Source organism: Falco rusticolus, chromosome 3 (genome assembly GCF_015220075.1).
Source record: "Falco rusticolus isolate bFalRus1 chromosome 3, bFalRus1.pri, whole genome shotgun sequence".
Taxonomy (NCBI): Eukaryota; Metazoa; Chordata; class Aves; order Falconiformes; family Falconidae; genus Falco; species Falco rusticolus.
The window spans coordinates 40,960,296-40,980,596 of NC_051189.1; the positions used below are offsets into that span (position 1 = coordinate 40,960,296).

The window sequence follows — 20,301 nt, forward strand, 5'->3', positions numbered from 1 at the left end:
TAGTCTTTCAAGTGTCCTATTACTTTCATGTTTTGTATACGTATTAGAGGATGTTATTCATCTTATGTATACAAGTTAGAGAGTATTATCTGTGTTCCTGCCATTTGCTCTAGCACACCACATATTTCGGCTGATAGAATATGTACAAAAATAGAACAAACCTGAGGATGTGACACTGAAGTAAATTTTGTACAGCAGCTGAATCAATGACCCTTTTCAGAGGGTTTTTCTTCTTGCCTGTATATCACCAAATAATTGAACTGATGAGTAATAATTATTCGTGTGGCTTTTAGTATTCGTTTGAGGATGTTGCAAAATGCAGCTGGAGAGACCAGTAATCCAGTCTGAAATCAGTGTTTTAGCCGCTGTCTTGACTGTGTAAAACTGAAATGTATAAATGCTGTGAATGCACGTCTTTGGATTTGGGGGTTTTTGTGTTGGGGTTTGGTTGGGGGTTTTTGTCTACTGTCAGAGTGTAGTACTCTATATATTCCAAGTGTAAATAAACTGTATCAGCTGTTTACAGTAGATGTAGGAGGACTTCCCCTAGAATAACGGTAATGAACTTCATCTATCGGAAAGTTCCTGTGAGTAATTTCCCTGCACCGTATATTAGTTCAAGATTATTTGGGTGAGCCTTGAAGCTAAGAAGGCTCTAGGTTCTGAATGAAAGGACTTGCCAAAAGATGTTTGCAGAATGTGAATTTAAATTCAATCCTTCTAATTTGTAAACGTGTGTAGTGATAACACGTTGTTACTCAACTCATTCTCACTTTGCACTTGGAAAGTAAAGCACTAACACGCACATCAGCAAACGTGATTCATTTCCTGAGGAAGGAAGTTAGGGCTATCCACACGCCCTCAGCACCTGTTGCAGACTACATGTGGGAGCACTTACTCTGAACAGCATTTCGGAAATGATAAAAGGATCTTCCTCTTGTAAAATGTGTAATAATCTCCAGTCCCTTGACTAAGCAGTGTAAGGCATCATTCTTTAGCTTTGCACATCTAGATGGGCAGTTGTGGTACAATGTGCTTTGAGTGAAACTACTGCATTTTCATCGCTAAAGATGCAGCTTATCAGTCAGGGGTGATGCTAAAGCTGTTCTGAATCCTGTGCTGGCACCTAAGTCTGTTTGGCTTTTGTGCAGGAATGATCGGTGGCAATGCCTCTCGGCCTGCCATGACATCTGGAGATTGGGGCAGCCAGGCTCCTGCGGTGAGGGTGACCTGCGCGCCCACAGCTAGTGCCATGAACAGGCCGGTGCAAGCAGGCATGATCCGCAACCCCACGGCCAGCATCCCCTTGAGACCCAGCAACCAGCCTGGCCCAAGGCAGATGCTTCCATCTCAGGTCATGAATATGGGTAAGTCAGGGCATGTGTGGGGTTGTTCCTTATATGCTGGACTGTCAAAGATGAAGCAGAAAAAAACCCAAAAAATGAAACAAAGAGACTTACTTCAGTTATAGATGGGATGAGAACTGTATTCCACAGTGAAAGTTTCCCATGGAAGTGGGAAGGAAAAGGTGTAAACCACTAATTTTTAACATGTGTATTGACAACAATTCCTGCTACTCTGTAGCTCCACAGTGGTGTGGCCAAAGAAAGAGGATATGAAGTTGCTCTTGTTCATTAAAGACTAGGGATTTTTTCAAGAAGAAATGCTGTGAATGTCATCATTGTTCTTGGTCACTTTTAAAGCAAGTGCATTATGATACTGGCTTTATATACTGTCTTTTTTTTATGCCTATCTTACTAATTTTTACATCCACGATGTCATATCTGCTATTTTATAGTTTTGAACCACTTTCAGAGCACCCGTGTTATTTTCTCAAATTTTAAAAGCAATTTTTACAAAAAATCATGATGCCTTTAAGTGTAATGTTGCTGAAGTCTTAATGTTTTTGCTTGCTTTTACTGTAACATAGATAATTGAATGGAAAGAATTAACATGAAAGTAGATTCTCTTCATAAAATTGATGTGGTTATTTTTCCTTGATTAGGGCCATCGGAATTGGAAATGAACATAGGAGGACCTCAGTATAGCCAACAACAGGCGCCTCCAAATCAGACTGCACCATGGCCGGACAGCATCTTGCCTATAGATCAGGCAACTTTCAGTAATCAGAACAGGTCAGTCTTAGCGTTAAACCAAAACATGGAGAGATTTTACAGGCTTGTATTTTATACACCTCATAGAAACAAAGTTCTACATAAAATATTCACCAAATGTACATCAGTTTAATGCTTGTAGTATTATATGCTCGTGAAATGTATGCATATTCCAGAATACTTATAAATGCTCTTATAGAGATCAATTAATACTTTTCAGTGTTTTAAAGGTATCTTTTATATATATATATCTCCTTATGTTTATTTTTTACACTCCAGGATCTGATTAAAAAGGCTATGGTGGTGGTAGTTTTCCTGCCTGCCATCCTTTATTTTTTTAGGTATATAGCCTGATGATGCAGCTCTTTCCTTCTGCTTAGCTTTGACATAGAGATTAGACTTCCATGGCAACCATATATCTCATTATGGAAACTAAATACACAAACATGTTTCTTTGTTTTTTCCAAACAGACATGTAAAAAGGGTTCACATATAGTGCTGTTTCCTCCCTCCATGTGTGACAGCTTTTGTTGTCTCTGAGTAATTACCTGGGATGAGATTCTTCCATGATATGCATATAGTAGGCTGCCCCTGCTTGCAGAATGCTTTGCTCTTTATATTTTCTGTTGTCATCTTGTAGCATTGTGCATGAAGTAGGGCTTGTGTGTTGAACTACAAATCAAAAATATGTCATTTGGCTGCAGATAAGGTGTTATTTCAGATTTAGTTTGTTTCGCAGTAAGTTTTGTCCTTTGGGTTTGGAATAAACCTTTATTCTGCCTTTGTAACTGTGAGTGTGCTCTGCATACAAATTCAGGGGTGACGTAAGCAGGATTTGTAGAGCCAGCAGACTCTGCCTGACAGTATCCAAATTCTTGCTGACACCCTTCTGAGGCACACAACCAAGTGCATAAGCTGGTACCCAAGTGTGCAGTTCCATAAGATGGGTTGAGCTGATGCAGTGTTTTGCTGGAAACAAAAAGGGGGAATGTCCTTTTCTCCCTGCTCCCTCATGCTTCTGGCCAGCTCTTCCAGTTGTTTGGTTTATGCGAGCTCAGACAATCCTCAGACCCCTCTGTGACCTCTTTGGCTTTCTTAGTCTGATAGAAAACCAGTTAAGAAGAGTGTCTATGGAAATGAGTGCTTCTACTTGTGACAGTATACTTAATCTAACATCTGAAATTCAAAGTTGTAATTGGTTGTAAAAAAACTATTTAAGTTCTGTGTTCAGTGACTATATTTTAAACAAAATTGTCAGTGATTAAAATGATTTCTCTCTCCACTAGTTAGTTCAATTTGAGTACTAATCCTATGATATTATTTCTTGCTTTTCAGCAGCTGTTTACCAATGCTGTGTTCATGTTTTCACAGGCAACCGTTTGGCAGCTCACCAGATGATCTCTTGTGTAATCATCCTTCATCAGAGTCACCAAGTGATGAGGGCGCTCTCCTGGATCAGCTTTACATGGCATTAAGGAATTTTGATGGTTTAGAAGAAATCGACAGGGCTCTGGGAATACCAGAACTAGTTAGCCAGGTATACTGGACTTTGCATTGCTTGTAGTAGGTATTGCATTTAAAAGACATCTTGTCAAGGTGAAGGTAAAATGTGTGTTGAAGAACAGAGTTATAAAATACTTCTTGCAAGTTAAGATGGAGTTATGTGTTTTGGTGGAAGCCCATCTAATGGCTCAGTGTCACCTGCAAAGCTTCCTTCAGCTCCAGGTTTAGTCTTCCATCCTCTCCCTTGCCACCCTCACCTAGCTCTCCTTCTGACCTGTGCTGAGCCACTTTGCTTTATGCAACTAACCTGACCAAACCCAAAAAATTAACAAGCTTCTACTTATCTGGTGGTCAGAGAAACAAACCGTATGGGAGAAAGATAAGATCACAGTCAGCAACAGGGTACATGAAAGAAAGAAAAAATAATATGAAGTACTAAAGTACTAGGAGCAGAGGAGTAAAATCTACACCTTTGTGTGATGGGGGCAACAAGCTTTCTGATGAGCAAACATGCAATTTTGACCATAGTTTTTCCCGTTAGTTCAAGGATGTGTGTTAAGGGACCAGTTTCACCTCAAGCAGTTGATTTCATCCCAAGCACTAAAAACTATATTTTTTTAAATTGTTGAACATGCTTTCTGAACTTTAGAGCATGAAATTGTTCTATTCTTTTTAAGCAGTTTTTTTTTCCCCCAGTTGTTTTTGTTGGCTTCCAGTTGTTTCTTGTCCATTTCAGTCTTACATGGTGCAAAAAAAATGTGGTAAAAAGAAAAGATTTTGGGGAAAAGCTAGTTCTTGATGTTTCTGGCATCAAAATTGTATTTCCAAAACCAGCAGTTGTGTCTCTATGATGATTTAATATCCCTAGAGAAGCCTAGAATACCCTTTTCATTTCCCAGCACTCATCAGCATCCTGAGCATAACTTCTGAAGTAGCTCTGCATTTTAGAGATGAAATAGGACCAATAAAATCCTGCTTTGCATATGAGAAAATTATCTCCAAGCCTATTTGGTACAACACAGAACTCCATGAGGTGTTGAGCTGGAGATATGATTTATTGGTGAACTTCAATTTTGCAGTGTGAAACTTTAATACAATGTTACATACCTTTTGGAGTACCACCACAAAAAGATATGAATAATGGTTTATTTCAAACTAAGTGGTAAACATATTGCTATTTAATAATTATGTCAGTAGAAACAGTTAAGGAGTTTTGCAGGTAAGAGAACTGTCACATTTTAGAACATGTTTTCTAAATTATCCATCAAACATTTTATAGGAGCTTAAAGTCTTTCTTTTATGAAGGCAGTGAAATTTAGATTAACTTGATTTCCAAGGTCAATGTGGAATAAGCTATAAAATTATTCTAGCTAGAGCAAATATTAGGGGAGTATCTAGAGTAGAGTTTAGAATTGTGTTAGCTTTTTTATGCTAATGGATAATCAGTTTGTGTGAAAGTGCCCTGAAAGAATTAGGCACTCTGTTCACGTTAGCTTCTATAATAGTTTCAGGCATCTTTATTTGAAGTCATTATTTTGTTTAAAGATACTGATAAAAATCTACTTACTCATTTGTAATGTCTTCGAATTTATTTCTGAATCAGTGGGAAAAATATGCTGGCGTCACTTAATTTACAGGTTTTGATATAGCGTTTGTCATCTTGGTTTTTATTCATTAGCAGAGTGATACGATGGCTGTGTTAAGAACAGGACAAAGATTGTGGGTCTTTGTTTTAAAAAAAAGAAAAAGGAAGAAGAGGAATTTGTCTCCATGATAATGTTTTGACACTTGAAAGTACGATTATATCTATTCTTAAGCTTTATATTTAAGTGAAGAAAATTTGTGTGATTTTCTGTTTAAAAACATTCACATCCTAGAAGCTTGGTTTTGCAGGGTGGCTGTATTCGTCTCGTATAGTCCTGTGAAAAGCCAAGTCCCAACAGCTGTTTCTGTTGTTCACTTATTTCTACAGAGCCAAGCTGTGGACCCAGAGACCTTCCCCAGCCAGGATTCCAGCATCCTGATAGAGCAGAAGGCTCCGGTGTTCTCCCAGCAGTACGCGGCACAGGCTCAAATGGCACAGGGCAGCTACGCGCCCATGCAGGACCCCAGCTTCCACCCCATGGGGCAGCGCCCAGGGTACGCAGCCCTGCGCATGCAGCCCCGCGCCGGCCTCAGGCCCACCGGCATCGTGCAGAACCAGCCCAACCAGCTGCGGCTCCAGCTGCAGCACAGGCTGCAGGCACAGCAGGTACACCCCCTTCCTTGCCCGCTGCCCCACCAGTGCAGGTGCCTCTCCTAGGCGGTGCATACTGTCGGCTTACTCCAGATAGACCAGGTCTTCAGTGTGTACCCTGTTTTATTATAACCTAATTCCGCTTTTAAACTAAAAACGCTAGCCCTAGTGATGGTATTTTTGCCAAGACGGTATGGTGCACATGCGTTTTGGATCTTTTTTTGCATCTTTCCGTAATACTGTGCAAGAATGTGCCTAGTATTTAAGCTGAGGTCTCACTAATTCTCTGAGCGTGGTTGCAGTGGTGCTTTTTGTTATACAAGTCTTTTTCTTTCTATTATATCTTGACTCTTCCAGCAATCTAAATGCTTTTATTCTTGTGTGTTACCTCATGCTTTTTTTTTTTTTCTCTTTTTCCTTGGCTTTGATCTACTTAAGATCACTTTTAAATTGTTGTTTCTTATTTCCTTTTTAAATATATAGGTTCATAGTACTGTACATAAGGTATCAGTGCTTTTCTAGTGGAGGAGGAAAGAGCATTTCTGCCTTCAGTCATCACAATAGAGTCTAATTCAGAGCAAACCTCAAGTCCAGTCCCAAACTCAAAAAGGACAGGAACTGTAAAGGGAGCATGTTTGGTAAACAGCTTAGTGCCTGTGTTGTTATTTATATGGTGTGTTCTGTGAATGATAACAGCACTTGAGCGGAAAAACTAGTCCCTGCTTGAATATGAAAAACTAGGTCCTCAAACCAACTGATTGGAAGGTAGATGCATATATCTCTGTATATAAAATTTCCCTTTTCCTTCTAAAAACTTTTGAGTTTTGGTGTTGGTTTATTGTTTTTTCTTTAGAATCGGCAGCCACTGATAAATCAGATCAGCAGTGTCTCCAATATGAATCTGTCTTTGAGACCTGGAGTGCCAACGCAGGTGAGAGAAACAGTATTTTTTCAATAAAAAAATTACTTTGTTTTCTTCTTTCTCCCCCCAGTTAAATACAGTAGTAATGCTGTGTGGTAAATACATCAATAAGTTCTAAAGCTTGAATACAAATAATACTGTCTGTATGATAAGAAGTATTTTACTGTTATACATCTAAGAGTCTTTCCCATATTTACATGGGGTGGATGGTTGTTTACTACAGATATAACTGCATTCTTAACCAAGCTTCTCATTTCCTATAGATGCATTTTTTTAATGAGCTACTCTATTTGCAATTACAAATTGCTGCAACATTAAACACTGGTATTATTTCAGTTAGTGACTCTTGCACTGTTGGAAGTCTTTCCCAGCAGAAGTATTAATAGGGTTATTGTCTCCCATTTTATATTATTGTTAATTGGGCGGGGCAGGGGGGAGAAAGAACTGGAATCTTCCAGATTGCTTTAGCGGAGATTCCTCCAACTGGTCAGGTTGCCTTAGAAGAGCGGTTATTGATAGGTGGTGGTGGTTTCCCCTGCAGGGCCCTATCAACGCGCAGATGCTGGCGCAGAGGCAGCGGGAGATCCTGAGCCAGCACCTGCGGCAGCGGCAGATGCAGCAGCAGCAGCAGCAGGTGCAGCAGCGGACACTGATGATGCGAGGGCAGGGCTTGAGCATGACCCCCAGCATGGTGGCTGCCGGTGGCATACCAGCAACCATGAGCAATCCACGGATCCCGCAGGCAAATGCACAGCAGTTTCCATTTCCTCCAAACTACGGTACTGATTCCATCCCCTCAGTGCATTTTGACAGTCCTTATTCCCCCGTGTCCCCCCCACTGCAGGGTCCAAGCCCCCCTCCCACAGCCCTCTTCCTGGCTCCCTGGGAGCGATGGGAAACATGGAGATTTGGGCCCCTTGGAAGTCCTTAGATGCAACGTAGTGCCTTTGCATTTTCCTGGCTCTAGTACCACATATTCTCCAAGTGCTGCTATTCTTTTGAGCGATAGCAGAAACGCAGTGTGTGTGTTTGTTTATATATATAGATACATGCAGGTAAAAGTGTGTATGCACACGTGAACACATACATGTGTATATATTGGCTTGATGGACTCTGAATTTTGACTGAACTAAACAAACCAATATATCTGATAAAGTGCAAATGAAGAAAAACATGTGAATTGATGTTGGCAAACAGCATAAAGTGACTACAAGCAAAGCTGTACATCATTTTTTTAAATTTTGATGAGATATTGCTTAAATATCAGACAGATTCTTCCCCAAGAAAGGTAATTCATGTGTACATTATAATGTAAATTTATATATGTATAATAATGTAAAATTAACAGCTAACTATTGAACTTAAATAATAATAAATTAGTTTCAGATAAGTCATTCCCTTCCCTGTCCTTAAAATCTGTGTGTAATACAGTAATTTATACCATTTTGTTTGTACGTTTTACAAAGCTGCACACCACTTTGTTCTGAAGGTGCATGGGGCAATTACTCCATACAGTTATTGTTATACAGCTTATTTATTTATAAGTATTGTATAAGTTATATTACAATTGCATTATTATGTATTACATAATTTATTATATTATATACAATTATATACAATATATTACTGTATTACATAATTTATGTGTGAGTTCTGCAGATATTACAAATTATGTCCATCCAATTCTAAATTTGCTATCTACTCTTACTGATCTGTTATTCTTTACACCAGTTTCTAAATCATAATAATGCTTTCCCTTCATGTATTTGTAATTGCTTTATGAAAATGAAGCGACATTATGTTACTCGCATTTTATGATATAGAGGAAGTATAGAGAAGCTAAGTCACACAGACAGTGAATGTAAGAATAGATTTCATATCACCTGATTCTGACCCCAGCATTAAGGGTGGCTTGTTTTTGTTGTGCTGTTTGTGATGAACTTGAACAATACCGAAGTGGCTTGGTTTAAAACAAAATTTCTGCACGCAATTGACATTTTACAGCTTAAATTAGGTTTTCTTTGTATCCAGATATTTTTTCTATTTTTCATTAAATGCTTGCACAAAGTAGCATTGAGTGTTTTTGCAGGGACACAGAAATAGAGGTGCTAAGGTTCTAGTAACTTTAGAAGAAATTGAAAATTATTGCCTAAATGTTAAAAGGTGGTGCCATGCAGTAAATGGGTCGTGCATAACTTTCACCAAAATGGATTTGAAGCAATATGTTTTCTTTGTTGTTTTGAATGCAGGGTTGGTTTGTGGGTGCTTGTTGGGTTTTTGTTGGGGGTTTTTGGGGGGGGCGGGTGGGGAAATCACTTAGCAGTGTTTTTCTTTTGGTCTGTAGAGTGGAGAAGCCACTTGTATGATTAGGACACACAGGTAGCCAGCATACTTAGGCAAATATTTTTTTTAAGGTTATAGGTATTGTATCAGTTGATGATTTCTTGCTCTTGATCTAGATATCCCACATTAAGAGTCAAGGTTATAGGTTCCTGATGACATAAGTATTGACTGTGTAAAGACATACCAGCAGGTATAAGCTCTCAGCTTAACTTTAAGTGGCTACATTTCTCGTTTTCTTCTTCAGGTATTAGTCAGCAGCCCGATCCAGGCTTCACAGGGGCCACCACTCCTCAGAGTCCACTGATGTCCCCAAGACTGGCTCATACTCAGAGCCCCATGATTCAGCAGTCTCAGGCTAATCCTGCCTATCAGTCCTCTACGGAGATGAATGGGTGGGCACAAGGGAATATGGCTGGAAACAGGTAAATCCAGAACAAAACCAAAATGAACACACAGAGTAATGGGGTCATTTATGGTCTGCACTTATTTATGGGGTTGTTGTATGTAATTGTTTGCTTGTTTGTTTGTTAACTATCTATCCTAAAAGAGATTTCTTTTCAACTTGGCTTGACGAGTTGGTTTAAATTCTGTCTTCAGACAAGGCAAAGTGAGTGCATAGCTGAAAGACCTGCATCCACACAATGCACTGCTTTGTCTGTCCTAGCTGATAAAACACCGTGTGTCCTTCAGAAGCACCTCTGCTGCACAGTGAACTCCAGCCCCTAATGTTTGTGTGGATGCATTTCTTCTGCGTACAGTTTTCATGTCGCGCTCCCACACTGCTTTCCACATGGCTGGATCAGCTGAGCCGGAGCCTAAGCATTCCATACCGCTCTGGAATTGCGGTGACTGAATATCACCTCCCACTTTAGATGCTGGAGCGCAACCAGGTTCAATCTGTTAGCGCTGGCACATACTGGAGGTCAGCATAAACTGTCATTCTCTGAGGGCATTGTGGCATGCCTCATGCATGCAGTCACCTTTTCGGCTGAGGCCCATGCCCCGGTTGGTATAGCTCTAATACTCGTTCTGTCCACGTTGAGTGGGTTGGGTGTTGAATGCTATCAGTAGGCAGCAGTGAGCTTATGGATGGCAATGGTCTGTGCTTTTCAGTGGAAGACAGGAGGAGCTATCAGGTTGGTGTACAGCCTGTATCGCTTGACAGTGGGGTGTGCACAGTTGTCTCTAGCACACCGCTTTTGTCATCCTGAAGTTGTCAGGCTGCTCTTACCATCCCAGCCCAGCCACAAATCTTTTTCCTGCTAGTTGACAAAGATTTAATAAACCCAAGACACCAGTATTTCAGTGATGAGGCCGATCAAAGTAAAGTTTCCCTTAAAGCAACCGATTTATCTCTTATGCACATCCTTGTCCGTGCCTCTTCCTCACGGTCTTCCTGAAGCATCAGCAGGAGGCATAGCTACTGCCGTCGTGGCTTCTGCTGAAACGGCAGCAGGGGTAGCTCGATAAGACTAATGGTTGGCTTGCTAAACTGCAGCTCTACAGTGGAGATGTGTCAAATGTGTTTACACAAGCCACTGAGTATTCACAATGATCTGTAGTGTGCTGTTTCAGCCATCCAGATAACAACTTAAAAATGGGGTTAGGTGGCCTGAAAAGACATGGAATTGGAAGGAAGAGAATGGTGGTATTTTTTGAGTTTGGTCCTGTGCCCAGAATGCCATTGCACTCCACCAAGTCTCACAGTACACAGCAACAGCCTAATGGAGTGCCCAAGTGCAAGGCTGAGCGTTAACCCTGAAAGATTTCCTCAGCTGTGGGAGCAGTGCTTCACAGGAAAGTCAGCCATTGATACGAAGGTGGTTACTGCATGCCATGCAACACACAGCAGCCCTTCCACAGTATTTCAGTCTAATGCAGTTCCTTTATGACTTCCGACATAATGGGAAGCATCCAGAAAGCACCTGCTTTGGATAAAATCTAGGATGAGCGCTTCCACAGTTCCTTAAGTTGTTCTGAAATGGCCTTAAAGAAACATAGAGGGTAATTATCTTAGACTTTATGTCGTTTCTTGCAGTGCCACATTTTCAAAACCTGATGCTAAGAATTAGTAAAAGAATTTTTGCACAATTGCATGTCTATATTTGTGAGCCCACTTGCCATAATTGTATGTGCAGATCTGATATTCATGTGTGCAGATAGCCTCTTCTGCAAAAAGAAAGCTTATTAGGCCAGATCCAATTTCAGCTCCAGTCCTGTATTGTACTAACACTGGAAGGAGAAAAAGGCTTTTTCCTTTCCCTCCAAAATTTGTTTTCCCAAACATATTTAAAGCAAACACAACCCGTTTAGTTGGCTAATTGGCTGCTATTGCACATGCATAACAGATTTGTACTCTGCCATAGTTTCACACGCAAAGGCATGCATTTTTGTGCACAGACATGGGACCTTAAATTTTGAAAATCTATTCCTTAGACACTAATGTAGCTGAAAGCTGTAGTTTTCCCTTTGAAGCTGGAATAAATGACAGTATATACAAATTCTAGCTTAAGATATATTAAAAAGCAAGTAGTTTCTTAGTGGCTTCAGCGTTCTGACACATTGCTTTTTCCATTCCTTGCTGTAGCATGTTTTCACAACAGTCCCCACCACATTTTGGGCAGCAAGCAAGCACCAGCATGTACAACAATAACATGAACATCAGTGTATCCATGGCAACCAACACAAGTGGTATGAACAACATGAACCAGATGACAGGGCAGATCAGCATGACCTCAGCGACCTCTGTGCCTACATCAGGGTTGTCCTCCATGGGTCCTGAGCAGGTGAGAATTTAAGGACATGAGATGACAGCTAGAGGATTTGCTTTGACTTTCAGTAGTTTTTTCAGGTCGGCTGTGTTGGGCTGTAACTGCTGTAAGCCGTTAGAGTTTTCTACTAGTTTTCTTGAGAAATTATGATGTTAAAAAGGCTTTGGTTTTAGCTCTGCACTCAGATAACCAGGTGACTGATGAAGTAGAGAGCACTTTTTGTATCTAAATTTCCCATTTTGACCTAGCACTGCTGTAGGTAGCACGTGTAGTTGCTGCTGGACTTCTATGGAAAGTGTGTGCTGATCTAGCTCCTGTGCTCAGTAGGTAAGTTTCTGTAGCGCAGTTGCAGGTCACCAGTTTCTCAGCAGTGGAGGCTAGGACTGAATGGCAGGCAGCCGTTTCCTGGAGATAAGAGTGAAAGATGTTGGTGCGGGCAGTGTGTGGAAGATGCTTCTACTGCCTCTGTGTTGTACTACCTGACAATAGGCAGTCAACTCCAAGAACTATCAATCTGGCACCTTCACGAGCGCAGAACCCACACTTTTTGTAATGCGATGCGTATAAAACAGGTTGCTGAATAAGTAGGTAAGTAACCTGTTCTTTTCTGCTGAGAGGATGTTTACACACTTGATTTTATTTGAGACTGCTACTTGTGGTATCTGAAATAAGGAAAATAACATCTCCATTTGTCAACCTGCAATTAAACTCACATAACACATTAATAAGTATTTGACAAACAAGTCTTCCTAATTAAGAGGTTCATATGTTTGTTTCAGAGCTGAACTCCCTTTTGTTCAAAACAGAGGCTTGAAATTTTGGATTTTTCATAGAAATACTGGCAGGAAAGTACCTGTTGTGTCTTCAGGCAGCATCTCCTGCTATGGTGGACAATATCGTAAACTTTTTTTCTGAGACCATAACATTTCAGTTTAAAGCTGGTTATATTAGTGGCTTGTTAATGTGTGTTCTTTTTCCAGCCTAAATTTGATAACGGAGTATTTACTTTTCCAATACTGTCCTTTAGCTTAAATAGATCTTTTGCCATCTTGTATTTTAGAAAAAGCCTTTCTGTCAACATGATTTTTTTGTTGTTTTGAGATTGTTGGATTGTTTTGTTTGGGGTTTCTTGGGCTTTTTCCTGTAAGTTAAAACAAGCCACAGTGTTTCAGTCTCTTCGTGTAGGTTTTAAATTCCCTTTCCTTTTCTGCACCTGTTCCAGTTTGAATCAGTATTTCCTAAGCACCAGAGCCATGTGCATAACACTAGTTCTTCCCCATTTCTCTTGGAATACTCTGACAGATATAGCCCCAGATCACATTTGTCTTCCACAGCTGCCACATACTGGTGACCTGAAGTAATTTTGATACTCCTAAATCTGTCACCTTCTCTGATATTCCCAGTTGCTAAGCCCAATTATAGCAGACTTTACTATTATTATTAGTTCCCAAGTGCATACTGTTGCACACGTTTAGTGTAGTAAAGCAATAGTAAAACCGAAAAAGAGTGGGGATTTGAAGGTGACAGCTCAGTGTGATTTCTCAGCATGCCCATGCTACGTAATTTTCCCCAGGAACCTGAACTGAGAAGTACACATTGTAGAAAGAGATCTGGTTTTATTTCAAAGATTGCCATGCAGACTACTGTTAACACTGGCACAGTTGTTGCACTGCTTTTCCTTCCTGTTAGACTACAAGATCTTGTTTCAAGATAGCATTTATCTAACTTCCAGTAAGTTGAATAGGCTGAGGTTCTTTATCCATCTCAACATTTGTTTTTCAAGCCCATCAGTCCTTTTTGTGGATCTACTTTAAACTCCATTGTGGCAATCTCCTCCTAGAAGTACGAACAGAGTAACTGGACACGGTGATTTAACAGTGACTGCACCAAAGCTCTGTAGTCAAGTTCATCTTGTAATTTCTTTTTCAATCAATGAGTTGCTTTGGCTCTGTTGGTGACAATATCACACTGGAGAGCACGTACTGAAACCCTTACGATGATCCCCAGATCCTCCTCAGCACATTCTACATAGAAGAAACCTGCATTCTTTGTTCCCAAATATATTGCCTCCCTTTTGTCTACATCAAATTGCATTTCTTAGACAGAGTCAGTTTAATAATAAAGTGCTGTGGCATATTCAGTAACAGTAAACTGTTTTCCTCCTGATTTACTACCCCAGCACTGTGTCATCTGCAAACTCTGCAAGCAAATGTTTTATGCTTCATCTAGGTCAGAGGTGGCCAACTGACAGCTGAGGGGCCATTTCTGGGCCACAAGACAGTACTTTTTAGTCCTCAGGAATGTTTTCTGTGCTGCTTCACATTTTCTTTTCTGAGAAACATTAATAAATAAAAATGTATATTTGAATACTAAAATTGATACTTTTTTTCTGTTTTCAGGGCACAGTGTTTTGCGATTTGGCATCTTTATTTAGCAATTGACCTAGGCTGTGCTGAACTTTTTCTTGTAACTGGTAGTTTTCAAAATTACTATGTTTTCTTTAATTCTGCTGACTGTTGCCATTTCATTTATTCTTTTGGGGTTTCTTACACTGTCACCAACACTTTTACTTACTTATTCAATGCCATGTTTTTTTCCATAATACATAATTTTAACTTCACATGCTCATCTCTTTCTAATCACAGTGAATAACAGTGGTTATGCCACAAATGCACTCCAGCTTTCGAAAAAAACCTTACCACTTCACATGTTATTGGACAGTTTTGGAAATAACATGTATTATGTGTTAGTAAAAAGCTGTGCGTGGGTGGGGAAAAAAAAAAAAAAGCTGTTAGGTGGTAAAAAAGCTGTTACCTGGTGAGAAGCACAGGTGTATTACCTTTGGTACCAAACAGGTTGGTTTGGCTGTCTCCTGTCTCTTTGTGGCATATCATACATTGTGGCTGTATCATACAGTATACCCAGAGCTCAGAAATACTGAGTTTGATGTTTATCTGCTCAAACTCATGTATCTTCAACTTCTCTTGTTTACTACGTAGGCCACCAGCATCACCAAGCAAAAAACTAAGATTATGCCCAAATGGGCTAGAGACTTTTTTATGTACTTGAGGGATTAAACGTTGTCTCGTTACCATCTTCTCCCTTACAATTACATTAAAGCTTTTCAGGCTGCTCTTACTAGTGTGTCTTCTTGGAGGCTGCTACCAGGGATGCTGAAATGCTAGCTGTCAGGTCTGTGGGTTCCTGGTGTCATACCGTTCACAAAACTTACTGTGTCCTTGTCCTCATCTTGTTTGCCCAATGGACTGTTGCCATGTTTTTGCCTGTTACCTATTTTGCATCATGAATCCATGTTATTGACTGAGCTATCGGAGACGCAATTTGAAACCTATGGAGGAGAAGAGGCTTTTCAGTATATGAAATAAACCCCTGTCTAGATGTCCTCTCAGAGTAGATGTTTATTAATCTGCACAGAGCAGTACTCCCCAGGCCAAAACCATCATGGCATGTACAGTTATCTTGAAACAGCATTTTGATTTTATTCAGCATACTGGATAAAGGAGCTCCGGAGTGGTAGGAAACTTTTCTTATTAGACACCTTGTTTGTAATTCTGCTTTATTAGCAGGAGCTGTATTAATGTGCTTCATTGCAAAGGAGTTGTAAAGCATCTTCTGTCTTGTTTTAGTCAGATTTTGTGTCTGATAACACCACTTGACCTGTCTTCAGAAAATTATAAAAACCTTTCCATTTCTTTGTCCTTCTCCATAATTTTCTGATTGAATTGTTACTGTAGTCAGAAAAGTTAAAGTGTGAATGTGGGGTGCTTTGTTTCAAGTACTGCTGAAGCAAATGTATTCCTATAGCAAAATTGTAGACCTTTTTTGTATCTGATACCATGCCAATCAGGGTTCTTGCATCATCACTGGCAAAGGGATTCTGTGATAGGAACTTCACTGATGCTTTTGCTGCTTTTATGGCATGCAGCCTGGAATCATCTTCCTTTTCCATATATGTTCTAACTGCCATGATGCAAATCATGCAGTAGCCTTTTTGTTCCAAAACTGCTGTTGATGCACTATACAACTTTTTTATTTCTGCTTTTTTTTTTCCTTCCTCTGTCTACTAAACAAACAGAAAAAGCATTTGTGCCTATGCATTCTGATGAATATTGATCAATAATAACAGAAAACACTTTTCAAACGTGATTCTGTTGCTTAGTCAAATGCATGTAGATAAAGCTGCAAAGCTGCCTACTTTCTTTCTTTTCATACAAAATAGTGTGGCTTTCTTCCCTTCTGATTTAAATTTTCACATTCAGGGTTAGAAACCTGCCCATTTGTATTAAGAAGCAGAAAGCATCGCTAGGAGGCTTGCAGCACTTAAACAATCAATTTATTCAGAGTTGAAATTCCTATGGCAAAAATATTACCATGTTTTAGCCTTTCCTATTGAACTGCAGTCTCGTCTCTGGCAGCGTTTGAAACCACCTCTTTAGGTGGTGGCATGTGAGTGCGTTTAGCTTTGTGACATTTTGCAAAGTCGGTGAAGAGCAACAGAAATGAGTCAGGATGACCTGAAATGAGAAGTCTTTGGTGTGGTACATTCCAGAGAGTCTTCCCTGCCTTGCTGCAGTAGGTTGCTGTAGGTGACGTGAGGTAGTGCAGTGGCAGAATCTCCTCTCCTTGGCACCACAAGTCCCTTAAAGGACAGGTGACACAGAAAACATCTTTTTCCTTACAGCAAATCTGGAGGGGCATATTTTCACCATATGGTGACATCTATCAGACATCTAGTCTGAGGGAAGTAACAGAGAGAACAGAGTCAACAAAGATTCCCTAGGGAGAGGTTTCTTTCCCTGTAAAAAATCTAAGGAAAGCTGGATTTTCTTGTATTTCAGAACCTTGCTGAATGACTGTGTTCTGTGTTTTATACCACTTCCTCACAGCGAGATTTATCCTTTGATTAAGAAAGCAAGGCTGTAGATTTGGCAAACCATTCTTTCCACATAACTAAGCATGACAGACCTTTTGGTTGTGCATAAGTACACAGCTTCATTACTTTTCCATGGCTGTGTTCAGAAAATTGTCGAGACCATCCCTTTAGGAAAGCATGCCGCTGCACGTTCCCTTATTTAATACTATCTTTCTCCCATTGCTTACCAGCAGAAAAGTGAGTGTTGTGAAAACCAAGTCAATAGTTGGTATAATTCAGCCTGGCTGTTACCTCATCAGGCTTTGAAAAAATAGCGTGGTGGTTTGCAAATAGAAAAGCTGTGTGTTACTGAGGCTGGGAAAGCAGTTACACGTTTCTGCTTTCAGGACTTTCGTAGCAGGTATGTCCTCTTCAAATAATACTGACCTAATTTATGGAGCCTGCTTTGTAAAATATTCAACAAGGGTCATAGTATCAGGAATGAAATCTTTCTTGTTGGCTGTGAAGCAGAATAACATGAGTCAAACACATGCTGCGCCAGAAGGATGCTCGGCTATGGAGTCACTTCCCTGACCGCAACCTTATCTCTGAAGTGCTTGTTGGTATGTGCAGGCAGCACAGTGGTTTATAATGCTTCTTTTTAATCCCCAGCCTTCTTCCCAACATATTTTTTAATTCATTCTCCTTAATGTCTTGTTACCAATAGGTTAATGATCCTGCTATGAGGGGAGGCAATCTTTTTCCAAACCAGCTGCCTGGAATGGATATGATTAAGCAGGATGGAGATGCAACGCGGGTAAGAAATGGCAAACGTAGGCATACAGAGGCAACGGAACCGTGAATATACTGTGGTCTGGAATGGATATGGTATCTTTTTACTTACAAAGTAACAAGTAGCCAGGGTAATAGGGAATTGAGTTTTCACCACTGATTTTTGTAATTCCACGTTTTGTGACATTAAGTTCCTTGTTCAGGTACCACTAGCATTTCTGAAGTGAATAATACAGAACGCGTTTACATTAACAGAATACATTATTGAATTAACAAACAGTCGCGTTCAGCAGACTTAACGTGCAGTTGTATTTGCTCTTTACAGCGCAATTGCATGACTACACGCTTAACCCACTTCATGTTTCATCCTGCCTAAAAGTTTTTCCATTTTTCATTGCGTTACACTTACGGTGAAAATCTCATTAATTATTTACTTTATTACTTTCCGTGCAGCGCTGCTGCTGAGAAGGGTGGCTGGCACAACTGAACTGATCTTTGCACAAATTTCTGACTGACAGGGTAATTAGCGGTTGCTTAGGTCAAAACCGATTTGTATTCCAGGCTGTAACGGTACTGAAGGAAAGACATTGTGGAGTTCTTGGCGTGTGGCCAAGCAAACGAGGTGGTTTTGACGTCCCGTCCCGTCCCCGTCCCCCCCCAATGGAAAGGGTTGTTGAGGTTTTTTAATGGAAATAATCTTAATTTCAGACCAGTTCACCACAGCAAACGCACCGCTCCCCGAGGCCTGCCGTGATCTGAGGCTCGAGCGCGGCATTTTCCCCGCGCGGGACCCCAGCCCCGCCCGCCGCCCCGCCCGCCCGGCTCTGCGCGCCTGGGGCGGGGCGGGGCGCGGCGCTGAGCGGCGCGCGGGAAGCGCCACCTAGCGGCTGCCGCCGCCCCTCCGCAGCCCCCCTCGGCAGGCTGGCGCGGGAAAGCTTTAAATTGCCCGTGTCCCGAGCTCCTCGCCGTAATCCAAACAGGCAGGTCTCGCCCCTCACTCCCGCAGGAGTCCTTGTGTAACCTCCTTCAGGCCCGTCTCCTGCACCGTGGTTTCCCGTCATCTCCTTGTATGCGGTGTCAAAACCAGAAAGGTGGAATTAAATAAAATTTTCCTCTGACGCTGCATCTTATAGCAAAAACTGAAGTTTTGTATTATTAAATGTGAATAGTAAGGGGAATTCAGAAAACGTGACTGCAAAGGTGTCAGGATTAGTGAAAATTAAGAATGTGGAAGTACTAAGGAAGGAGTAGCCCGTACATACGTATATTTTATTATACCCTTTTTTTTTTTTTGCATGCATATGCACTTAAAACTTCCTGGGGGCCAGGTCTCTGCAGACCATCCTGGTTCGTATGGAAATATGGGTGCCGGCCTGCCGGCAGTGGGGGAGCTGTGCTGGGGCTCTTCTGCCACCATTCCATGGCCACTTGTAGGGTTAACGGAGCAGCCTGTTCTGCTTCAGCAGAAGCTATCACATACCCAGACCTGACCTTCTGACTGGTGTTCCCTCACGCCTTATGTTTTTCCCTCACCCCTTACATTTTCGCTGCTAAGAGAAGCCAAGGCTGTCAAGAGAACAAAATGCCAGGTAGCACTGAGGGAGGAGAGGGAGTAAGGATGCTGAGGGGGAAGCAGACTAAAGATAAGGAAGGAGGAGGTAGGTTTTAAGGAATGGTTGGAGAGAGAAGGAAAGGAGTGGGTGTGACAGAAAAAGGTAGGAGAGGGTGGAGAGAAGTCAGGGAAGAGGGTACAAGTGGAGGAAATGAGCGGCAGGGCTTTGACAGAGCCTGTGGGGTCTAAAATTAAAATAATGGAGCTGGTGCCATGACACTGAGACTGGTGGCGGCCATGCCTGAGAGCGGTTTTGGCTCACCTGGAGAAAAGTAACTTCTTACAGCCTCTTGAATTATTTTGGAAGGGTACGTCAGACAGCACTCTCTGATTTTACTTTTATTCTATTAATGCATCTCTGACTGTCAAGGAAAATCTAGATGGTTTATATGCACTGTAAATACCTTTTACTGAACTTTGGACTGTGATAGAGGTTCAGTAACTACTAAGTTCATGCGCCTGTGCAATAAGCTACCCCTGCATAACTTTTTTTTAAAGCTCAAGCTGTGTGATTAGAAAGCTAAGGATGGAATTGATGTTGTGGCTTTAACATATGAAAGCTGAGAAGTTCATCTGACAAATAAGAAACTCCTCTGACAAATCCAAGGTTTTCTTCAGTGTTTCACAAAGTTGATGTCAATAGCTATCATTTAAAAGGATCGGTTCTGTTTAAAGTTGAGTAACCAGGAAATAACATGCTATTGCTGAAATCTGTACAGCTGTGGATGTCAGATCTCTACATTTACTGTTTTAATTTGTTTGCTTAATACTGTTTCACATTATTTTAACACGTTAAGGATGAAACTTCTACAGCTTAAGACTTGCAAGGATGATACTGATGTTTAACAGAGAAGCTGTTTTTAAAGTAACTAGAGGACAGGGAAATTTCTGCCTCTCTGAAGGCACAAAGTATCCTTCATTTGCAGAGCTGAAAATAGTTGCAACTGGAACAGTTTAATATACTATTTTGCCATTATTGGAGCAGATGTGTATTAACTAATTTCATACGGTAAAAGAAAACTTTGAACCTGCCTCATAAAGTAAATGTCTGAAGAATACTGTTGTAGCTGAGGTTTTTGAGGGGGCGGGCATCCAGTTTAACTTTAAAACAGCATAGCAGTAATCTTATAGTCAA

General features: G+C 40.8%; 1 protein-coding gene across 7 annotated transcripts in view; it reads left to right on the forward strand.

Moving 5' to 3' along the window:
• The window catches only part of NCOA2 (nuclear receptor coactivator 2), a 189,769-nt gene that overhangs the window by 164,047 nt on the left and 5,421 nt on the right, over nt 1-20,301 (forward strand). For all 7 annotated transcript variants that reach the window (XM_037381549.1, XM_037381552.1, XM_037381550.1 and 4 more), the window contains 9 exons: nt 1,152-1,367; nt 2,006-2,135; nt 3,486-3,651; nt 5,590-5,868; nt 6,707-6,784; nt 7,317-7,554; nt 9,363-9,540; nt 11,706-11,904; nt 17,490-17,579. In XM_037381549.1, coding sequence (XP_037237446.1) covers nt 1,152-1,367; nt 2,006-2,135; nt 3,486-3,651; nt 5,590-5,868; nt 6,707-6,784; nt 7,317-7,554; nt 9,363-9,540; nt 11,706-11,904; nt 17,490-17,579 — 1,574 coding nt within the window. The remainder of the gene's footprint in view (nt 1-1,151; nt 1,368-2,005; nt 2,136-3,485; nt 3,652-5,589; nt 5,869-6,706; nt 6,785-7,316; nt 7,555-9,362; nt 9,541-11,705; nt 11,905-17,489; nt 17,580-20,301) is intronic.